General features: G+C 52.7%; 6 protein-coding genes across 6 annotated transcripts; 2 read left to right on the top strand and 4 right to left on the bottom strand.

The window, feature by feature from the left end:
* Positions 1–2,728: 2,728 nt before the first annotated feature.
* Positions 2,729–4,326, top strand: POSPLADRAFT_1174607 (hypothetical protein; the record flags this gene model as incomplete). Its single annotated transcript, XM_024488297.1, has 7 exons — positions 2,729–3,050; positions 3,104–3,304; positions 3,358–3,386; positions 3,442–3,509; positions 3,569–3,828; positions 3,882–4,050; positions 4,105–4,326. The coding sequence occupies 7 exons, from the start codon at positions 2,729–2,731 to the stop codon at positions 4,268–4,270; spliced, it is 1,215 nt and encodes a 404-aa protein (XP_024333927.1). The 3' UTR covers positions 4,271–4,326.
* A 685-nt stretch (positions 4,327–5,011) lies between these two features.
* On the bottom strand, positions 5,012–6,021 carry POSPLADRAFT_1157617 (hypothetical protein; the record flags this gene model as incomplete). Its single annotated transcript, XM_024487217.1, has 4 exons — positions 5,012–5,390; positions 5,436–5,477; positions 5,661–5,737; positions 5,818–6,021. The coding sequence occupies 4 exons, from the start codon at positions 6,019–6,021 to the stop codon at positions 5,012–5,014; spliced, it is 702 nt and encodes a 233-aa protein (XP_024333928.1).
* Positions 6,022–7,360: 1,339 nt separating this feature from the next.
* POSPLADRAFT_1157832 (hypothetical protein) lies at positions 7,361–9,034 on the bottom strand (the record flags this gene model as incomplete). Its single annotated transcript, XM_024487243.1, has 8 exons — positions 7,361–7,641; positions 7,698–8,107; positions 8,220–8,309; positions 8,347–8,449; positions 8,505–8,551; positions 8,610–8,661; positions 8,817–8,858; positions 8,914–9,034. The coding sequence occupies 8 exons, from the start codon at positions 9,032–9,034 to the stop codon at positions 7,361–7,363; spliced, it is 1,146 nt and encodes a 381-aa protein (XP_024333929.1).
* A 2,280-nt stretch (positions 9,035–11,314) lies between these two features.
* On the bottom strand, positions 11,315–13,110 carry POSPLADRAFT_1157539 (hypothetical protein; the record flags this gene model as incomplete). Its single annotated transcript, XM_024487202.1, has 4 exons — positions 11,315–11,362; positions 11,425–12,181; positions 12,549–12,961; positions 13,027–13,110. The coding sequence occupies 4 exons, from the start codon at positions 13,108–13,110 to the stop codon at positions 11,315–11,317; spliced, it is 1,302 nt and encodes a 433-aa protein (XP_024333930.1).
* Positions 13,111–13,367: 257 nt separating this feature from the next.
* On the bottom strand, positions 13,368–15,839 carry POSPLADRAFT_1076366 (hypothetical protein). Its single transcript, XM_024482911.1, has 10 exons — positions 15,755–15,839; positions 15,391–15,696; positions 15,241–15,335; positions 14,428–14,499; positions 14,273–14,373; positions 14,098–14,223; positions 14,028–14,042; positions 13,722–13,974; positions 13,604–13,658; positions 13,368–13,550 (listed from the first exon to the last, which is right to left on the bottom strand). The coding sequence occupies exons 1-10, from the start codon at positions 15,771–15,773 to the stop codon at positions 13,420–13,422; spliced, it is 1,173 nt and encodes a 390-aa protein (XP_024333931.1). The 5' UTR covers positions 15,774–15,839; the 3' UTR covers positions 13,368–13,419.
* Positions 15,840–15,998: 159 nt separating this feature from the next.
* Positions 15,999–20,511, top strand: POSPLADRAFT_1050201 (hypothetical protein; the record flags this gene model as incomplete). The annotated part of the gene is made up of 11 exons (XM_024479936.1): positions 15,999–16,145; positions 16,188–16,261; positions 16,975–17,024; positions 17,294–17,653; positions 18,204–18,296; positions 18,357–18,385; positions 18,869–19,061; positions 19,120–19,229; positions 19,324–19,468; positions 19,509–19,676; positions 20,450–20,511. The coding sequence occupies 11 exons, from the start codon at positions 15,999–16,001 to the stop codon at positions 20,509–20,511; spliced, it is 1,431 nt and encodes a 476-aa protein (XP_024333932.1).
* Positions 20,512–20,897: the final 386 nt, after the last annotated feature.

Consider the following 20,897-nt stretch of genomic DNA (forward strand, 5'->3'; position numbering starts at 1 on the left):
CCCCGCGAGCGCCCTGCGCGTAAGCCATAGCGCGACGACTGCGCAGCGGGCGCGTGCTGACTGCTAATGTCTGAAATAGTGTTCAGCAAACCTGATCGGTGTTTTGGAGATAATTTCGGTTTTGGTTTTCGTCGCCGTGATAGCTTTTCTTAGCCCTTGATTGTTCCGTTGTTATTCCGCACTTCAGTTCGCGATGTCTAGAGCTTGATGACACCGACCACTCCTGACAGACACGCTACTTCTGGTGACATCTTGTCTTCTCCCGTCATGCTTTACACTGTTTTCTTGCCTTCTGTGGACGACGAGCTCCTACATGGTCAATTCGGGCCCGAGTTCTGCGGGCCAGCCTTCTCCCGTGGTCTTCGCAATCGGTCTCTGGTGCTTTCTCGGTATCCTCTGTCAAACATGACACTACATCATACTGCGCCTCTTGACCTGCTGATCGCTGCGCCCGCCAATACCCCGTTGCATGCATCTGCTTATCGCATTCTTCGAGTTACGGAACTCTTACCTCGGGGGGTCATGTCTCGACTTCGACTTCTTGATTTCCTTGTCCAGAGGCTTTCGTTACGGTGGTACTTTTGGGGCTGGGATCTACTCACGGCCATGAAGCGCCGTGATCATTATCTTGCTGCAAGCGCCGACCGATCGTTGTCCATTTGTAACTACGGAGTAACTAGATCTTCATGCTCGGGGGCTAGGCGCGCGTGCAGGCTACGACCATCGGACTCTCCGAAGCTCTAGCCGCATTTGTTAAGGATCAGCGGGACCGTGTCTGTGTTCGCTCTCTCTACGGGAATATGCTTGCCTGTCATGTATACCCATATGCCTTGTGGTCGGCTACTGGGCACCATCCAGGCCGGCTGGTATGGGTCCATGACCACATCGTAACTAGCGTGGATGCTTCCGATCGCGTTAAGAAGGAAAGTGCCTACCTCCACGAGGTATCGGTCTTCGCGGCCTCTGAGATTACAATGTCCGCCTTCTCCCGTTGCCTTCATGGGCTTGCCTGCGAACGCGAAGACCGCGTTACTTGACGCGCGAGCGAGCCTGTACGACACCGCGCTGTCCCTGCCCAGCGCCCCTGTCTATTTTTGCGCCGTTGACTGACATGCCTCCTCTGAGAATAGGCCTGTGGCGTACTCTGAGAACGCTCGCGCGCCTGCGTTAGTCAGTGATCAGGGACGCGCATATGCCCTGCGACTACTCAGAGCCTGGACGCGGGCGCAGTGCGGCTCCTGCAGCTAGTCAACATGGTCTCGCGCATATTCCGCGCAGTGTCGCAGTGCAATGTGTACCGCATGACCTTGGGTGTACATGCGCGCGCATGCTGCGATCCCACCGTTTCCTCCCCGGACCGCAATGCACACCCGTGAACCCTCGACTGACGTGCGGAAGGGAGTGGGTCCCGGTGCGGGACATAGCGAGATATGGCCTTGCCTTCAGGCGGGCTGCATAACGTCGTTCTCTCCGTGGCTTGACCGGCCGCCCGTGGAGAGGCTTTGGGGGTCGCTCGCTCATGGGCTGGGAGGCTTCCCAGGCGCGAGATCCGTGGGCTTCGATGGCTCGGCGAAGCCAAGTCAAGGATTGGCCTGCCCGTATTGGTAACCCCTGATAGGACACCGACTACTAGGCGGGTTCGGATTTGTTTCCCTATGCGGGAGCGGGGAACCGATGCACAGACGCAATAACATATCCTTATCTGATGCGGGCTAGAAGAGGGATGTTCTCACCCATCTCCAATGTCGTGTTACTAAGCGGCGTGGGTCGGGAATAATGGGAGTCCGCTAAGCTCGATTTTATGGCGGTGAAGCAGCTAGAGCGAAGCACAGCCGTTTTGACGTTGAGCGGGACGCGATCGATCTAAACCCAAGCTTGTGATTTGCAAATCACGTCTTTATCAATACGAGTTATATGCATTTTTGCCTGCATCCGATCCTTCGAAAACACTACGGTCTTCGACGGCTCGTAGAGTGGGCAATATCCTATTCAGGCATCAATACCGTTGCCATTGCGGCACAATTTTGTCACGATGTTACTATACGCTGTATGTTGCTGTGATGGTATTTTGTGTGCTATATTCCAAGCTAATATGTCCTTGAACATGCATTGACCAAAGAATCTGAAGCCTGACAAGATTTGAGTTGTCTAAGGATCTGTCGAGAATCCATCCCTGCCGTACCATGATATTGCCCAGATCGTGGCCGGACTCCAAGCATATCGCTGCCCGCTGTAAAGCCAAGGCTTGGTTTCTATTCGGCTGCACGGCCTGCCCGCCGGTCTCGGGGACCTCTGAGACAAAGTCAAGCCGAAGGTGATGGCATCTACTTCTCGCTAGCCGTAACGCCCATGTCCCCGGGCGCTTGCCTCCCTCTGATACGTTTTGGAGCTCATCGTGTTCGGACCTCTCGACGTCGCCGTAGACATGGAGCATAACCTATCTAGCAGACAGAAGCTTTTTAGTTTATTCACTGCTGCTGTAGCTCTTTTGAGTGATAACTGCTTGAGCGTGCTCGAGAACAGGTCGATCCTCAAGCGGATATAAAACTGGATTTAAATAAATAAATAAATAATAATAAAACAGGTCGATGACGAGCGTGGTAGCAACGGACCGATCCGAAGTGGTTACTTGTGAGGGTCGGCTCTTACGTACGTGCGAAAACAGCCGGAAAGGTCCTCCATATGACACAACGCTGCGGAAGACGCTCTTGAGCTTCAAGACACAATGATGGCCCATGACGAACGGCCGTTCACCATCTCTGTGGCTGACGCAGAGCTTGAGTTTCTCCAGAAGAAGCTTGCGCTCTCGCGAGTTCCTGACGAGCTCGAGGGTGCTGACTGGGACTATGGCGTTCCGCTTGCTGACGTCAAACGTCTCCTGTTGAGATGGCAGAATGGCTATGACTGGCGGGCAGCGGAAGCTGAGATCAATAAAATACCACAGTTTACCAGACAGATTGAAGTCGAAGGTTTCGGGAAGCTCGATGTCCACTATGTCCACCAGAGAAGTACGGTCGAGAACGCCATCCCTCTGCTCTTCATCCATGGATGTACGTGTTGTAAGTTCTTTGTCGGACGGATTGTTTCATGCCTGCATATTTAGGGCCAGGACACTTCCTGGAGGTTCGCAAACTCTTACCATTGTTCACGACCGCCTCGCCGGACCATCCCAGCTTTCACGTGGTGGCACTCAGTCTTCCGGGCTTTGGGTTCTCGGACGCACCCACCAAGCGTGGGTTCAACGGCGCGAAGTATGCAGAAACCTGCAACAAGTTGATGCTCGCGCTGGGCTACGACGAGTACGGTAAGACCGGACAAGATGAACTATGTTTCCCCGAGTCTGACAAGCACATCCAGTGGTGCAAGGGGGCGATTGGGGGTCTTTCGTAAGCATACCGTAAATGATCATCGAGGCTTAACTCATCTTGCTACATACCTAAGATTGCTCGCATTCTCGCCTCTAAATACGGCCACCAGAGCGTAAAAGCTTTTCACACAAACTTTCCCAAGTGGGTCTTCCTAGTAGACCTCATCCTCATCCCCAGGTCTCCCCTCACCGTGCTTACAGCGTTCGCGAGCCCCCCTCATTGTGGACGCACCCCCGGCAATTCTTTGCGCACCTCATCACGCCGTACAGTGCCGCCGAGCGCGTCGGCCTCGAGCGCACGCAGTGGTTCGTGGCACAGGGACGTGGGTATTTCCACGAGCAGTCGACGCAGCCACAGACGCTCGGGTATGCGCTCGCGGACTCGCCAGTCGCTCTGCTGGCGTGGATATACGAGAAGCTTGTACGGTGGACGGACGCGTACCCGTGGGAAGACGACGAAGGTGTGCCATTGTGTGCCATTGTGGCGTCTGGTAAGCTGATGCGTGCGCGGTAGTCCTGACGTGGATCTCGGTCTACTGGTTCTCCAGGTCGGGCCCCGCCGCGTCTCTGCGGATCTATTACGAGACCATCGCAGCCAACGAGTACAGCGCGATTCTTCCTACTAGCACAATCCCCTGTGGGCTCTCATTCTTCCCCAAAGAGCTGACGATTCCCCCTAAGACGTGAGTGTCTCCGCGGACTTCATAACAGCTTTCCTGACGTACAGCGGCCCGTAGATGGGCCCGCACGATAGGCAACGTTGTTTATGAGTCTAGGCACCAGAGTGGGGGGCACTTTGCCGCTCATGAGAAGCCTGAGGAACTCGCAGCTGATATTCGTGCCATGTTCGGCAAGGGTGGGCCTGCGTTCGGCGTGGTGAGCGGCAGGGCAGGTTATGACTGACCTTATTGTACTTCGCCATGGCCACGTAACGACGTGCTTCCGAGGGTTTCTTAGTCAAGAGAAAGACAGCAGGTACACTTCGACTTGTGTACCTTTTCGCCTGCCGACCTTGTCACTGAGCCAGAGTACGATAGCTGGGTGGTGCTTGTAGTGCACCACGACTAGCGGTTAGGGGAGATATATTTCTGTGCATTTCTGTCTCTTGTGAACGATGACCTCGAGGTACCAATGCGCGTTGGGCATGGCAAGAGGTTAAATTGGTGAACTCCGGCGATTGCCGAAATTGTACATCTGAGATTACGATGTTAGCAGACAGCGCACAGCCTGCAGGACCATCAGCTCTACTCTCAGGAGCGATATAACCTGCGCTTGCATTCTTGGATACAACGAAGTCCCCGACCACTTCGCGATACAGACCAGAAAGAACGCCATCGTCCTGCTTGACATCCGTGAGAGCATAGGAACTTCGCTGTTCGGGTCCAAAACATCTATGCGACATCCTGCTCATAATTAGGCTACATCGTGATGAGGTGTATTCCGTTGGTGCTCCTCATAGGGTGGAGCTATTGGTAACCCCGTAAGTATATAGCTCACTCATTGATGGTAAAATGACAACAGATATATCACAAGGACGAATAGAAACCGTGAACATCAGCACTACATATATACCACATCGGCGTATTAAGGCAAGGAAATCAATATAGATACGATAGAAGAAGACAGAAAACGACGCAGAGGCATCTAGTCATTGTCGGGTACGCCTTCCTTCTCGCTGATTGTACTCTGGGCCCGGACCAGCTCAATCGCGTCCTTATACGACATGTGGTGTTGAGTGTTGCAGTGTCGCCCGCGCGAGTCTGAGCGCGAGTACATCTTTAGACAGAGCGGACACCGCCACTCCTTCTGCTGGCCATTGGCACACCCGCTTCGCATGTGGCGATGGCGCTCGCTGCTGCGAGTGAACCATGCCTCACAGCGTCCACATTTATAATTGTAGGCGACAGGCTCCCTCAATCTTGGTCTCCTAATGACGTGCAAACGCTTTGCCAGAGTCTGGGAGCGGAGCTTCTTGGTACGAGGGGCGCGGAGGGCTGGAGCATAGGCGACGTTGTCGCCGTAGCTGTCATTGATATAATCATTGTTACTCGCAACCTGCCCTACGTACTGTAGGCCAGGTGTGGGTGCGGTGGTTATGCCATGCGGTATACTGCGCCACGTTGGAAAGACAGGGTGGCCATCATGCGTGTGAGCATGAAAAACAGGTGTGAACAATGGAGTCATCCACGTGTAGTTCGGGTCGGTGACGCTGGACAGTGGCACAAGCGGCAGATGGCTTCCTGTTGCCTGTATGCTCGGCGCTCGTTGCGTATACACAGTACTTGCAGCATACTGTCTGTTGATAGCAGTAGCTTGTGGGATGCTGAGTGTCCTCATGAGCTCAATGCCGAATTGTTTCTCGACCGGATACTGGTGCGGAGAAAGTGTGGCCTTTGTGGATGAGACGAGATGTCAGATGGTTTGTAATGGCTCGTAAAGGATTGACTCACCTCTGGTGACTTTTGAGAAGACAGGAGGGTTGTGTCTGTCGATTGCATGGACTCCCTCTCGCGGCTAATATTGTGGTCGTTCGCGGGGTCGCGTAGTTCATCGGGATTGCCAGGAATAACAGAGAAGAAAGTGTTTTCGTTGGCATCTATGAGTGCGTTGTCTTCAAGCCTGTCGTGGAATTGTAGGGACTGATCAGAAGGCATCGCGTCGTGAGTGTGAGACAAAATGGTCATGGAGCTAGGGTCAGAAAGCTATTGTGGCTGGTTAGCGCTGATGATAGAGTATGCGATGTGGGAGTTGAGATGCTGGTAGGTCTGCAAGGGTGGAACGAGCTGCTGAGGGCGAAGGCGGTCTAAATTTAAAGGGCATGCCGCTTGTATATGATTTCGGTGAAGGATCCAGAGCCCACCCCTTCCTATTATTCTTGTGAAGGTACGCCTTCCGATCTTCGAGGCGATGTGGCTGCTGACAGATCGCACCAGCATAAAAGAGCAAAGCATACGAGATTAATTGCGAGCGAGTGGCAGCGGCAACTTATTCTAAATCTGGTTCCGGCCTCACACAGTGTGCCTTTGTTCTTTGTATGCCGATCAAACGAAAATGGTGCTCTCTAGTTCTCCCGCTGATGCCGCATGTTCTCAAGTGAGAGCAACATTGTGCTCCTACTTGATTCTACATGCTCCGACCAGCCAATACTGACTTCGCAGACCCTTTGAGCGTCCGAATGCCTCATGGATCATGGTGCGTGCGCAAGACCTTGCATTCTTCCGAATACTCTCATCAGACACTGTCACTATGGGGAAGAAGCGGCGTCACAGTGGAAATCTCTACATATCTGTGGCGAGGATCACCTTTCCCACGAGTGCTAGACCGCTGCACCTCAGCGTTTGAATGGCTCGCCTTCTGCATTGCTCGTCTGGACCCGTGGTCTATTACGGAGCCCACAAATGTCGTGAACATGTGGCAGTATGAAAGGGCGCAGGATCATTCCTCTCGGGCTGTGGCCGTGGACCCTCCGGATGCCTTTTTGGGGTAGCCTGGGAAAATCGCGGATGTATCTGGTAGAGGCTTTGATGTGCTCGCCGGCATTGGGGATCAGCTTGAAACGCTGTGACATTGCCGCAAGGCGATCCATCTACAACACAGCCGTCGTTCATAGTATCTCAAATTTGGACCCGCTACCAACGAGACACGCAGGACCTCCACGACTATAGGGTGTGTTGAAACCTCTCGAATACGATTGTTGCTGATTAGCATCTCACAGGTATTGTTCTTAGCTGGCACCCGTGGAGGGACGATGGTCTATGCTACACTCTGTTCGACTATGCACGAAGTCGACATCTTGTTTATGGTCAATGCGTCAATTGCTCCCTCGTCAGTCCGTCTCATAATTTGTTGTCACAAACAATCACAGCCTACAATTTGTAGCAAAGGAATACATCATACGAATGTCTGAAAGACCTAGCCGCAATCCCGGTTGCGCATACTTGTGAGTAATCATCGGAATCCACCTGCAGAATGAAAGTATGCATCTCGCCATGCTCAGTCCGATCCCCATGAGCTCCGGTATGCCGGGGGCGGCCGCGGTGAGCTGGGCTTGGCGACTGCGATCGGGCCTGCGTCATAGTCTCGCTGCGAAGCCGAGACGAGGTCGGACGGTGAGGCAATGTGCGAGTTGGGAACGTCACTCGAGTTAGACGACCCTGCGACGTTGCTGGTATTCGGCACCGCCACGTAATCTGAGCTTGGCGAATAGCTACTTGGATTCGGCATCGTCGCAACCGGCCTGCGCTTTGGAGTCAGGCTGGGGGAAGCTGCGTTGTCTGGGCGCAGACCATGGACGTGAGAAAGCGGTCGTCGATGGACAACGACAACGCACCTGGAGGGGCCGCGTTGGCGATGAGAAGCGCCGCAGAGACGGTCTCGGGTCCACTCCCGCCGCTGTAGACCATTCCTTGTGTTACTGGGGAAGGCATTCCCGCTTGGCCTGGCGTCCTGAGGCGCCTGTACCACGCAAAGAACGCAACGAGCGCCAACACTATGAGTCCCGCTGCGCCACCGACCGCACCGCCGACTATAGCACCTGTGTCGACGCTTTTGCTTGAACTCGTCGTCCCGGCAACAGACCCCGAAGGGGCTGCAGTTGTCCGTGTCTGGCTTGAGCCTGTTCCTGTGCCCGTAGCGGCCGTCTGGCTACTGGCGGATGTAGTGGTGGCATTCGGGCAATGCGTGAATGTGTTATTGTCGGACTGGGCCTGGTCCAGCTCAGATTGCTCCCTCGTATATGTGCTAGGAAAGTCAGGACTGGTATTTGGCCTGATGTAATTTGAACTTACTAGAACCTGTCAGGTGCTACCCATCAGCACGACATTATGAAGATTGTTAAGCCATTAAGACGTACCAAGCACCATTATCCCAGAAAAAGTCGTACAGGAAGTTGTCTAGTCGGATACCGGTATTACAGACAGCCGATTGAACTTGCGCGGGGAGCCTGCAAGTCAGGCTGACGGTCAGAATATTGAATATACCCAGCGAAAGTAAAAGGATAAAGGGATACGGACGACTGGTTCGTGCCTGCACCACAGTAGCCAAATTTCGAGATGTTTCGGTACTGGAAGTAGGCACCAGCAGCTACACAAAGGTCAGACAACTGCTGCGTCCATTGAGAGGCACTCGCAAATCGTACGTGCATCGACATCTCCGCTGTCATTGCCTTTAATGTTTTGCTGGCAGCTAAGTATGAAGATGTCACCACACTGTACCGGTGAAGTAAGGTGAGGACACAGCTTACTTCATGCACAACATGCTGAGCGACCACGCGATTGAATTACAGCAGCAGGTAGCTAGCATGCTAGTCAGAGCAGCCTCAGATAACGTGAAGGACGTCTCACAGATTTCGTCGTTGCAACTGTCTCCGGGCACCGTCGTATTGAATGTACCCACCTGGTCTAAGACTAGGCTATAGAACGCCGACAGTATCTTTGTACGTTCCACTCACAGTAGCTATTGCAGATCTGGCGCAGTCGTTGATACGTCATGCCTGATAGCGCACAGCGATCAGTCACTGACCCCCGTCGCGACGCTGAGAGGCTTACATGGTGTCTCTCCCACAGCGTCGATATACCAGTCCAACGCACCGCTGGCGCAGGTGGTCGTGTTCGAGGCTTGAACTAGGCTGGCGCCAACAAGACCTATGACCCAATATCGTAGCGCCATGTATACATAAAGGACAAGTACGAGGGCTTTCGCAGATGAAGTCAGATGAAGAAGAACGAGTGTAATAGCGGAAGTGGGTAAAAGGACAATCTGGAGGACGGAGATGCCAGGCCGTTACGAAACCGGTGCTGGGCCAACGACCGCACATTCGCACATATAGTCTGGACCCCGGACAGGTATCAGGATGGAAGATTGGCGTAGGAGGCGCCGAGGCGGTGTGCGGTCAGGTTTCGGAGGTATGTACATAATGAGCGTCAAATAACATGATGAAGCGAACGAGAACGGGCAGCTGAATATGCGATGTGCCGTGTTATCGCCCTTTGAATGCGGAATCATGATGTGACTTGCATTCCTGGCGGAAATGGATCTTGTCGTTTCTCGGTGGCTCAATGACTCTAAGATATTGTCTGCAAGGAGCTGCCTCTGCATTCTGGCCCTTGTGTTCGCAGAGTGGCTGGTACCTTTGCGCTAGAAGATACACAACAGGAGGGCAGCTTCCGAACATAATCCCGTCTTCCGACCATATAATCGACCTTGGCGTGGCCTGAATGATGAACGTGCCTTACACACAATTTCCCGGAGTTCCCATCACTTTCCGAAGTACACATATACTTGCCCTGTTCTTTGGCAAGTCTGAGCCTGTACGCACCAAGGCTCGTGCATCTAATTTCTCGTATGAAAATGGCGCTACTGTTCACCCAAATGGATGACCGCCAAGACTCATGTCACCCAGCCGATGTCGTCAATTGTCTCAAGGCACCCGCGCGCAAGGGGCCAAGGGCGTGACAGCTCAGTTCAGTCCAACCAAAGTAGTAGCGTCTAGATTAGGTCTAGGTGATCCACACAAATCTTACCTAGATGCTATGTCTTTCGTGCTTCATGCACGAAAGCTCCTAGCCTTTTTTTTAAGCATCCTTCGGCGGGAAATTGACAGTGTGCTTGAGCTTGAGCCTCTCTTGAGCCCGCACGACTTAGTCGGCGGTATGATAGCTTCTAATTCTGCCATCATGACTAGCCATGGGATGACATCGGATGTTTTCGAGCTCTTAAGGGTTGTTTTGGCAGATGCCTTACTACTTCTCGAGAGTTCCGAGTCGGACTGTGGTGTCAAGGTAACGGTGCGCTCAGAACCATGCATGATCCTTCTGCGACCCGTTTGCGCTCTCAAAGGGCCACAACTATCAATCCGTTGTTGCTTGATGTTGTCCCTAGGGCAACATTGTTGTTCTGCGCCCAACTAATCAAAGATAATCTTGGCCTCTCCCTTCAACAAATTCTCGGCCTTCACCTCGAAATGTAACGATGGTGCACCTGGCCGGCTGCTCTGCAGAGCGCTACCGAAGCATCACTATTGATCTCTGCCCGTCAGACATGGATATCTGCAGCCAAGGGGCGTCAGGCAGCCGGACTTTCCGTGACTCCAATCCTCGGGTAACGGTGGTCGATTTTGTCCCCAGGGTCCTGATTCTGACTTTTGAGGAGTTCGGCCCCTTGGACTTTTCTCCGCTCTGTCAAAACATGCCTTCTTACTCTGCAGAGTTAGTGACCTAAAGCTAGATGACCTCGGCTCCTCTGGAGGTTGTTTCAGACCCATCTCTCCACGGAATGACAATCCTCAAATGGTCGTATGCATGTCGGCGACCAATACACCCATCGCATCGTCTCGTCTCGACCGCAGTAGCAATATTCATGATGGCGGCGCAGGAAGCGTGCCGCATATACATAGTCTACTATCTGATGCGGGGGTCGGTTTTTTCGATCGCCGCTCAAACCCGCAGGGGATGCATCAGCGGAATAGCAGATCAATGGGGCGTTTCGCGTTACGGTGTGGCGTCTTCGAATGGAAGGCTTGACCAAAGTAACTCACTCACACGCACCGACAAGGATACTTTCTTTAAGCCTCACAAAGACACCTCTCGGCGCGATTCTATGTTTAGTTCTCTCCCCGTTTACCTCACAGTTTACAACGATGGTGCACTCATACTCCGCCACAGCAAGGAGCGGACGTTCGATTCAGCCAGGATCCGTGTGTTGCATACGTAGCATTAAACAGCGGTGTCGAGCGCGAACCCACGCTCGTCGAATCCGGTTACCGCATGACAACCAGACATATGTGATGCTTCATGAACAGCCGTCGTCAGCATTACAGGGCGGGGTTAGCACAATGCTGGCCGCCCCTGCGGTCTAATTCGATCACTTAAGCACTGCCTTGTATCAAACTCATTTTGTCCATGATGTGAACTAGAGTCGTAAGCAGTACGTCGTATCAGTCGTACCCATCTAGAACGTGTAGAATCGAAATCGCCAGGTGCCATCTTGTAATTCGTCCTAGCGGAGCAGTATGAGGTTTTTCGAAGACCAGACACTTGGGAAGATGGGTGACGACGTACCAGCACTGATACGCCATCTTCGAGCAGCTCTTCCCGTGTTTGTTCCACTGCGCCGAATGGCTTTGGCACCCGTAAGCCACTGACAAGGTATGGCAAACACGTGCGGATAGGAATGGCAAAGGAGGGAACAGCTATATCGGTGGGCTTCGTGTTGATGTACGATGTGCCCGGGGATCCCGCCTTCAGACCTTGGATGACCTTGTGCAGCTCGCGTCGCACAAGCATTGGGTTGAAGTCGAGAACTGAGAAATGAACTGGAAAGTCATCACTAGGGTCTTCCAGCATGAGAAATCGCCAGCCGACGCCCGGGCTCATGTATTCTGCAGGCAGCATGCGTGTGGCTGATGGCCCCCAGTCCTCCCAGCGCAAAGTGTTCCGTCCCATGGCGTGTGCTCTTTGCAAACACGTGGCGAGACCAGATGCCAGGGCGACTATATTGTAATACGAAGGCGGAAGAAGTGGATTCAACTCCCCGACCTCCAAGTAAATATGGACGGTTTTGCTGTCATCCGCAAGACTAAACGGCACAGGAGAAACCATCTTCGAGGAACGCACATTGGCACAAGAGGTGTATACTGTGGACTGACGCTGTTCCCAGCCATCAGCGAGAGGAGGAAACTGCAGAATGCATGAAACGCTATCGTTCTCGGCAGAGCTTTCCGAATTCGCGGGGATTGATTGAATGCGTTCGAGTCGCAGACCGAATGAGTCAACGTCGACTGAGGCAAGGAACGCTGAACCAGATACGGAAAAGAAGCTATGGGGGAAAGGTCCGGGCGCGCGGATCTCACGATGCTATCATTCAGGTCAGCTCGGGTCGTGCGCCACACGTGGAACATTGGATTACCATGATTAGTGCTCCTGATGTCCAATCCCATATCCTGACCACCGATTTCTTCTGGTTTTCCATATGCATTTCGCAAAGCAGAAGTCTTCCGAGGACGCTGATATACCTATTGTCACATGGCCGATCGTGGGTATCGTCCCAAGCCGGAATGACTTCGCAGCATGAGGAGGGGTGCAACCCATTCGCAGAAGCCGACCGCACGTGCAAGCATAGAGGTCGTCTCTGCCTGCGTCGAATGAGCATGGAAAGCAAGCAGAACGTATTATGAACAACCGACCCCTCAATCTTGCGTCCTTCGACGGCCACAAGCAAATTCTGTTCATGGTCTACTTCTACATGGAGAGGCGGGAATGGGAACGTCCCGTGAGTTTCGGTCCAGTCCCTCCTCTTAATTGATTTCAGTCGTGACGGCGCTTGAATACAAGAGGTCATTCCAGGAGCTGGTTCGGAATATATCAATTGGAAAACAGTATCTCCTATGCGCTGGAAGGGATTGTGGCCACATGACACGATAAACTCGTTGCTGAACCGGGGCACGAGCCAGATTTTTTGCAGTTCTTTCAGCTTTCCTAGTTTCTCAGATGTAGATAGGCTGTTCTGTGGCTCGTCCTTCATGCCGGCAATCTCGAGCTCGAGCTTGTATTGAATGTTTACATTCGTTGATATCACCTCGTTGAGCAGCGTGCAGACCTGCGCGTCGCAGTGTAGCCTTGTCAGCATAGGTGGTGAGGGGATGGCGGTCATATGGAACTCACTCTTTGGCAAGTATATATGTCCCGTAGACAAAGTGTCAACAAGGTAGGTTCGAGTATCTCTTCTGGAAGCCGAAGGAAGCCCATGTGGATGGATGTTCAGGAGCTAGCTAGAAGCGCGAGTGGGTTGAAGTTACAGTCTCGCCACGATCGCCACCGCGCGACGTTTAAGTAAATCATGCCCATTACAATAAGTAAGAAATAGTCACAACCAAACCACAATAACACAATTGTTTACAGCGTTGGCCGGTCGGAGATGTACGTGATCACGTGCTGTGTAGGCACATGTGCGCCGTTATGCTCTTGGATCGCTAGAACTGACCGTCGACGTCCTCACGACTACACAATGCGCAACAGCCTTTAATTGTATCGACAAGTACATCCGCGAAGGAGGCCTTAATACGGGTAGTCATCGAATATGTCGAAATCGAGACCCCAATCCTTCGACGGGTTAACCACGCGCTGAGGAGGGTGGGACGTGGCTGCCTCCTCGAGCTTGTTGAAGAGATCCTCTGGGAGTACATGCACTGCGTGGCAGGAACTTCAGAAGCGAGTCCAATCATGACAACAAATATATTACCGTGGAAGTTCTCCTCGATACGTGAGGGCGTGACGCTTTTCGGAAGGACGATGGTCTACACAGTGCACATTTACCGTCAGCCATGATATACGCGGCCATCAGGCCGTTAGTCACTCACTCCTCGCTGAACGTGCCACGAAATGAGCGCCTGCGCGGGTGTGATCCCGAGCTTCTTCGCGATCGCCTGCACCTCCGGAACCTGTAGCGTTTCTTTCACCTGGCGCGAGCTCCCGAGCGGCGAGTACGCCTCGAGCGGCATACCGTGCGCCTTAGACCACTCGAGGAGCTCTGGCTGCGGGTTCCAGTAGTTGAGTTCCACCTGGTTCACAGCGGGCGTCACCTTGAGCGGGTTCGCGGTTAGGTTCTGGACCCTACAGAAAGGGTGGGCATTATGATCCCGTCAGGATACATGGCGAGTGCCTACCTCTGAATGTTAAAGCTGCAGCGAGTGCCAGTTAAGTCGTAATGCGTAAGCAGTGAGCGAAATCACTCACTTGCTAATGCCAATGTTGCGGACCTTGCCCTTCTCAACCATCTCTTCGAGCTTCTGCCATGTCGGGTACGGGTCCGCAGTCAGGTCCTCGTCGACCTCTGTTGTGTCCTTCTTGAATGCGACGGGCCTACACATAGTTAAGATCAGCGATTTAAGACTTTTGGACGCATGCTGACCAGTGGATCAGGTAGAGATCGAGGTAGCTCGTCTGGAGATTGCCGAGCGTCTCATCGAGGACCTGCTCGATGTCCTCTGGGGCATGGAAGGCGTTCCAAAGCTGAGGGGGTATGTGAGCACCTGCGACTCGAGATTTTAGTGCGCATATACTTACCTTGGACGTCAGCCAGATGTCCTCGCGCGAAATATCGCTATCGTTGATGGCCTGACCGACCTCAGCCTCGTTCTGTGGGTATCCGGTTAGTCAGTACCATGGCTATGGAAGCCCGAGCGCCACTTCGTCATAGCGATCTCGCACGTGTGAAGTGGAAGTCCCATCCATGGAGTGAAATGGACAATACACGTACACGGCAACCTGTGCCAGTCGCCAGGATTTCGACGGTAACCGCGCAGCGAGACTTGCTCATTCAGAGCCAGGGAAGACAGACGATCACATGTACACGTATCAAGGAATATGACATGCAATACCAGCACGACCATATTCAATGGCAAGGGCAGTTTCGCTCAATGAAGTAGATAGGCGTCCTGACGTAAACATTAGACCAGTAATGCTAGTAGACCTGCCTCTGCATCTCACCACAGTGGAGGTACCCATGTATGCAAGTCAAATGCACGGACGTAACCATGGAATACATACGTACCCACAGACAATATTCTACAACGGGAACTGATGGACGAACACGGACTTGCACATTATAGGCTCAGATATGCATCAAGAATATGACCCGAAGTGTATTACTTATCGGGACATTGTAACAAACAGAAACATTGTGTGCTCATCGATCAATCAGCAATCCCTCCGGTCAAGATCCTGAGCTCCATGATTGGCATCCGGATGTTCAATACACTTCGTGGTAAATGTGGCCTACGTTCATGCGGAGAATATAGTCGATTGCCCACGACGACCAAAGGAATGCAGTACATGAAGCTTGAAGCTTCGGGAAACCAAATGATCGCGGAGACTCACCGCATACCTCCACGCTCCGTCAATATGCCTATAGCCTGCGTCAAGCGCGGCTTTCACTGCAGCTCCGACCTCGCCTTTGCCGGCCTGCCAGACGCCTATCATCAACGACTCTCAACAAGTGCGACCGACAACTTTAAGGATTTACGGTACCGAGTGCGACTGAGGGAATCTTGTCGCCCGAAGGTAGGACATAATGCGTGGGCAGTTCTGCTTGTGCGACTGGGGCACCGTTCGAGCTGAAACACAAGCAAGGCTGGTCTGGACCTAGAATGGCGCAGCGTACGAGGATCAAGCAAGTGACTGCAGAAAGAGCAATGGCAAGGACAGTAATTGGACGAAGCGAATGCTGGCTAATTAATCGTTGAACACAGGTTTTGGATGTCGGTTTAGTCGCGTGCGCCAATTGCAGCTCGTCTACGTCCTCAGCGGGGAGGGGCGCATATATGACGGGAATTCCTTTATACAGAATGTGGTAATTACTCAGACTACCGACTACCATTTGGTGCAGACTCACGCGTTTTCTCGGACGCCATATGAGAAGAAGTAGAGACTGTCGTCGTATAAAGAGTGCAAGAATAAGTCAGGTTTCAGTATTTCAGTATCAGCTGCGGTCAGTATTGAGTGAGGCGGTGGAGCGCGCGTGGGATTCGTCTGCGGGTTTCTGCGGCGGTTGCCACCACTGTGCGAAAACAAGACCAAATAACGTTCCTTACCCTCCCCCACTCCCTCCACCCCCGCGCCCGCCGTCTGTGCTCGCGATGCCCTCGACGTTGACCCGCATCCTCGCCGTTCTGGCCCTGTCGCTCTCTGTTGCGGCACAAGACATCCAGTACACCCTTACGCACAACGCGACCGTTATCTACGGCACTTGGAGTTCTGGTAGCAATGGCGTGCAGACGGGATCAGTGCGTTTCATCTCCCTGCCGTCGTTTCGCGGAGGCTGACAGCTTTACAAGGGCTTCGCGAATCCTGCGGATAGGGCCTTTATATACCCTAACACGACCGGAATCTCGTATTCCTTGTGAGTATCCCACTCTTCCTTTGGTCTCGCAGCGAGATCTTCAACCAGCCGCCCGTGGTCTGGAAAGTATCCTAGGAGCGCGCTAGACTTGCTAGCGCAATTGTCAGAACGTTTGCGATAAACAACGGACGAGATCACCCGCTGGTTGTTACATTGATGCACAGGCGCGGTCGTTGCCAAACTTGGATCCTGTGCACGGCGATAGAGTCCGCCCCCCGTCCGTCGTACCGCGCCTACTATATATGCTGCGACGCAGGGATGGCTCATACCTCCGAAGCCAACCTGTTGCCCGCCTCAGCGCTTCCCCTACCATTGTTTCCTCTGCCATTGGGTAGCAGCGGATATGATGTTGGCAGACCCATAGTCTCGCGCCTCAAGACAGGACAGGAAGTACTTTCAGTTTCTAGTGGTGTTAATTCTCGCTAAACCTCTAGCTATTGTTCTTTGACGATTTCTGCTTTCTGCTTCTGTTAACATTCATTTAATGGAACAAAGAGCGTCATTTACCGTTGGCAGTCTTCCTCCTAGCTCCTTCGATGCATTGCCGGCGTTGCCATGGTTTATAAAACCACAGTTTTTCTCCTGCTGTTGCAGATACGGGGATTAGGCTTGCGGGCCTACCACTTGTATCACTCGCGATGACTGTATACAATGCTCGCTGCGAGATCTATTGCACAACCACAAGTAATCGACACTGACTGCGCATTATTTAGTACCGACGACGGCTACTACGAGATTGCAAGATACCGCTATACGAGTAACGGTGAGTAGATTTGCTTTCAGTCCTACATCATGATGCGATGCACTTGTGGGCAATCACTATGCCTAGCCTTTGGGTAGTGATTTCCTCGCGTCTAAGTACCCACATGTTCTAACATCTGTTCCTTGACGACCGTGTGCGTTGGACACATTCTCTCGGATGGTGCGGGTGCGACCCACTGGTACGCCCGACAGCGATGGAGTCGTTGATGTGAAATGCTTGGCCGTGCAAAGTATGGTTCTCAGACAATGATGCTAATGATCAATCGATAGGCACCTCACCACGCTGCATCACTGGTGTTATGAACTGGGTCCATGGGACGTACCAGCTACAACCGAACGGTTCGATTACCACGGTTCCGTTCGGCGACGGGTTCCAGCAGATCCAGGACGCTTGTGCTGCTGTGTCGAATTTCATCGAGGACTACAACGACACGGAACTCTACAGCTCGTGGACCATCTTCCAGGACCCCACACTTGGCTACCAGCTCCAGCTGTACCAGTACGATGGCACTCCGCTCGCGCAGCAGAACCTTATCTCGACGACGCCGAACATGCTTCCCACGCGCAATCTCCGCAACACAACGACGACGTCGACCACCGCGCGGTCGTTGTTGGCAAAGAAGAGCGCAGGTGCGCATACACGCAGCGGCTGGGGCGCAGGCAGCATCGCAGGGCTGGTTTCCACAGTCATGGCTGTCGGTGTAGCCTCGATGTTATTCTGATCGTCCGGCATGGTCGGTGTCGGCATAGTGGACTTGGGGAGTGTCGCCTTGTTCGTTCCGCATATCACTTCATTTCTCCTCATCTTCATCTTCTACTGCTCCTCGCGTTACGCACGTTTCCATGTCTGGCCGATGGACCGCCTCGTATGCATCGGACCCTCGACCCCCGATTCTCCCGTTCGCGCATTCCAACCTCACTGGCCGCAGCGGATACTATACGCCACATTACGATACCCGTCCACCGCTCTCCGTACACTCATTTGACTCGGACAGCATGCCTATGCCAGACGTGTGTCGTACGTGCGCACCGCTTTGTATATCGCGTTGATCACGGTCTTATAATAGATGCACTCTGTCTTTTGGAGAGCTAAATATGAACGTTTGTGTGAAGGTGATCCTTATCACATATTCGGGGAGCTCGACTTTGCCCATTTTGCTTTCGACGTCAATTTGGTCAGGTCGAGGTGATTACGCCTCGTTGGCAACGATCCCTTGGAGGATCACCGGGACAACGAGGATACCGGCTGAGATATACAAGCTCGATGTTTATGGTGTGTTGTAAATGGCTTAATCGTGATCTCTACCAAAATTTCACTCATATTTCACGATAGGGAAGGATTCATTCTTCAAGCTTCTAGACGTACGTCAATTCTCCCCACGGAGTCTATGTTCTGCACGTTGGCTGTCGTCTTTCATGTCTCATGAGGGAGGATTCCTCATTCATGACAATGAGTAGTTGACGTCCGACTCAGGCCATATCATCGGAGGACAACAGGAAGCTTCCTTGGAATTTTTTCAGCGACGTTGAGCACAGGATTGATACACGGGGGGACGATACCCCGACTTATGTGGGGAATCCTGTTGCAGGTGACCGGTCTGATGCCTTTAACCTTGTAAACCTGTACTGGCTTGATCTCGCACATAGCGTGATTGAGACTAGTACATATGATGTAGAAAGAAAGAACCTGTCCAGTAGTAACTCGTTTCTAGTAGATATCGTCTGCGCTGCGAGAGACGTTGAGCGGACATCGAAATACGTGCAGTTGGTTGCACGTGACATGCACAAGAACGCGACTTGAGCGCGACGCCGTCCTCGCCTCACACGTTCTGTACTCTTCTGCAGTCTAATCAACTCTGCTCTGCCCGTTCTAAAATGGCTGGACAATCTCACGCAGATGGACTGTGTCTACGCTATCCGGAAGCTCTCGGACCACAGCCAAATCTAACAGGAGAAATGGCTGTGAACTTGCTCATTCGTGCGGTTCAACTCGCGCACCACACACCTTTTGTATGGGGATACATTGATAGGCCACAAGGTGAGTCGTGTGCTGGATGTAACATACATTACATGTGACATAAGTCATACAAGTGCAGAGGGACAAATGTTCATCATATTCCTGACCCCCCAACTGCCCTTCCCTCCGGATGGCATCCGTTACCAGGAGCAAGAACAGAAGGCGTTAATCCCTGCTGGACCTGGTCGTGTGAGTCATCCAGCCTTGATCTTTCACTAGCTCCTATGTACATCCGAGCTCGGTGTGTGAGAGCATCAACACTCACAGGGATGTTCCGGTGCAGGAACTCGAAGTGATGGAGGTCAAGTACGGTTTCCTTCCCAACTCCTCAGACGGCACAGCCTGGCGTGTCCGCCGTCGTTTCCGGCTCACAAGGGGCGGACACCAACAGCTGGTCCTTATACATTACGGCCGCGGCAACCCCATACGTGCGTGCTACTCTTGTCCTCTCGTCACTACACCCCTTAGGCAATCTTTTCGCCACGACAGCTATCATCCCATCGCTTAACCAACCCGTCCGTGCATACCCCCTCCGTGCGATCAACGAGCCTGCTGTCTTCGTTCTCGGCGACAAGACCGGCCAGAAGGTGTATCCTAATACAGGCGCGCCAATCGGCATGGGTGAACGCCAGCCGAGTATAGGTTTCGGCGCGGGCATGGGTGCCCCCGCAAATCCACAGGCCTTGCTTGCACAGCAGAATAGCAACCTTGAGGCGCTAGAGCGGCGCAATCGCAGTGGAAGCATGAGCGCGGTACGTCGCACACAACATTCGTGCGGAGGAGATAAGGTGCTAATTGTGAGTCAGCGCCCGGCTCAGCCACAACCGCGGATAGAGGAAGACGACTCTGCCGGTGAGCGCAGGCCTGTCTGCATCCATTTGCAAGTCTCACGGGCCCTAATTCGCAGATGAGAGCGACATGATCTCGACAAGGACCTTGGCACTGACGCGGTACAGGCGGAATCACGAGCTCATGAACGAAGTGTTCATGTTTGCCGCATTCGGTGAGAATACTAATGGTCTGCTGTCACTTTTGTCTCACTCGCACGTCCGTGTCCAGGGCAAAAGGAGTTCCCGGAACCCCCGACACCATACTCAATATTCAACAAAGCTGACCTTGAAGCAAAAATGGTACGTTCCTAGCATTATCTGCTCCTCTCCCTGCTGAGCAAGCGTGTAAACTTGAAAAGGCGAAGTTGTCCGCTGATGTGGAGGAGCTGAAGTCCAAGACAGAGGCACGGAGACAAGCAAGATCCAATGCAGAGGCTGGAGCTTTAGGAGAAGAAACCGGCGACATCTCGATGGAGTCATTAGGAGCCTCAGGAGAGATGCTCATAACATGATTGACAAGATACTGTTTCTCTAGTCGTTATTCTGCCTTGTCTGCTTTACTGTATCCGTATTTCATAGTTGTATTGGTGAACCTGGCTTTTCATCGAATCAAGAGTGTTGCAGGATGCGCCACAGTGTGAAGTTCATAATTTAAGTTTCAGTTTGAGGAGAACACGAATATCTGCAGGTTTCCAACGCCGCTCTCGCGCACTTCAGGCAAGGGTCTCCTCGACTTTCCTAGGCACCACAATCTCATGCGTTCTAACTTTGATAGTGGCAGCTAGCCCACATTCCCACATTGAGGGATTAACGCGAGCCATGACCGAGTCCATGTAGTGGCGGCGCGTCTTTGACTGAAAGCGTGAGTCTTCTGACCGAGTTCATCCAGCTTCGTTACCTTGTTATCCTTCAAGATAATCCTTGCTGTGTACAGACGTGTACGACCACTTGCTAGTAAGGAGACCCGATTCGATAAATATGGGGGTAATACAAAATTTACACTGAGCAAAACACCATAAAATAACAG

Source organism: Postia placenta, assembly GCF_002117355.1.
Source record: "Postia placenta MAD-698-R-SB12 unplaced genomic scaffold POSPLAscaffold_19, whole genome shotgun sequence".
NCBI classification, from domain to species: Eukaryota; Fungi; Basidiomycota; class Agaricomycetes; order Polyporales; family Adustoporiaceae; genus Rhodonia; species Rhodonia placenta.

Bases quoted from the DNA above. Each gene is read 5' to 3' on its own strand.
- POSPLADRAFT_1076366 (XM_024482911.1), bottom strand. The intron at 15,336-15,390 runs GTACCGTAAATC...CGTTGATGATAG, and splicing joins GATTCCCTCAGTCGCACTCG to GCGTCTGGCAGGCCGGCAAA. The intron at 13,659-13,721 runs GTGAGTGACTAA...TGCACTGTGTAG, and splicing joins CGTGGCACGTTCAGCGAGGA to ACCATCGTCCTTCCGAAAAG.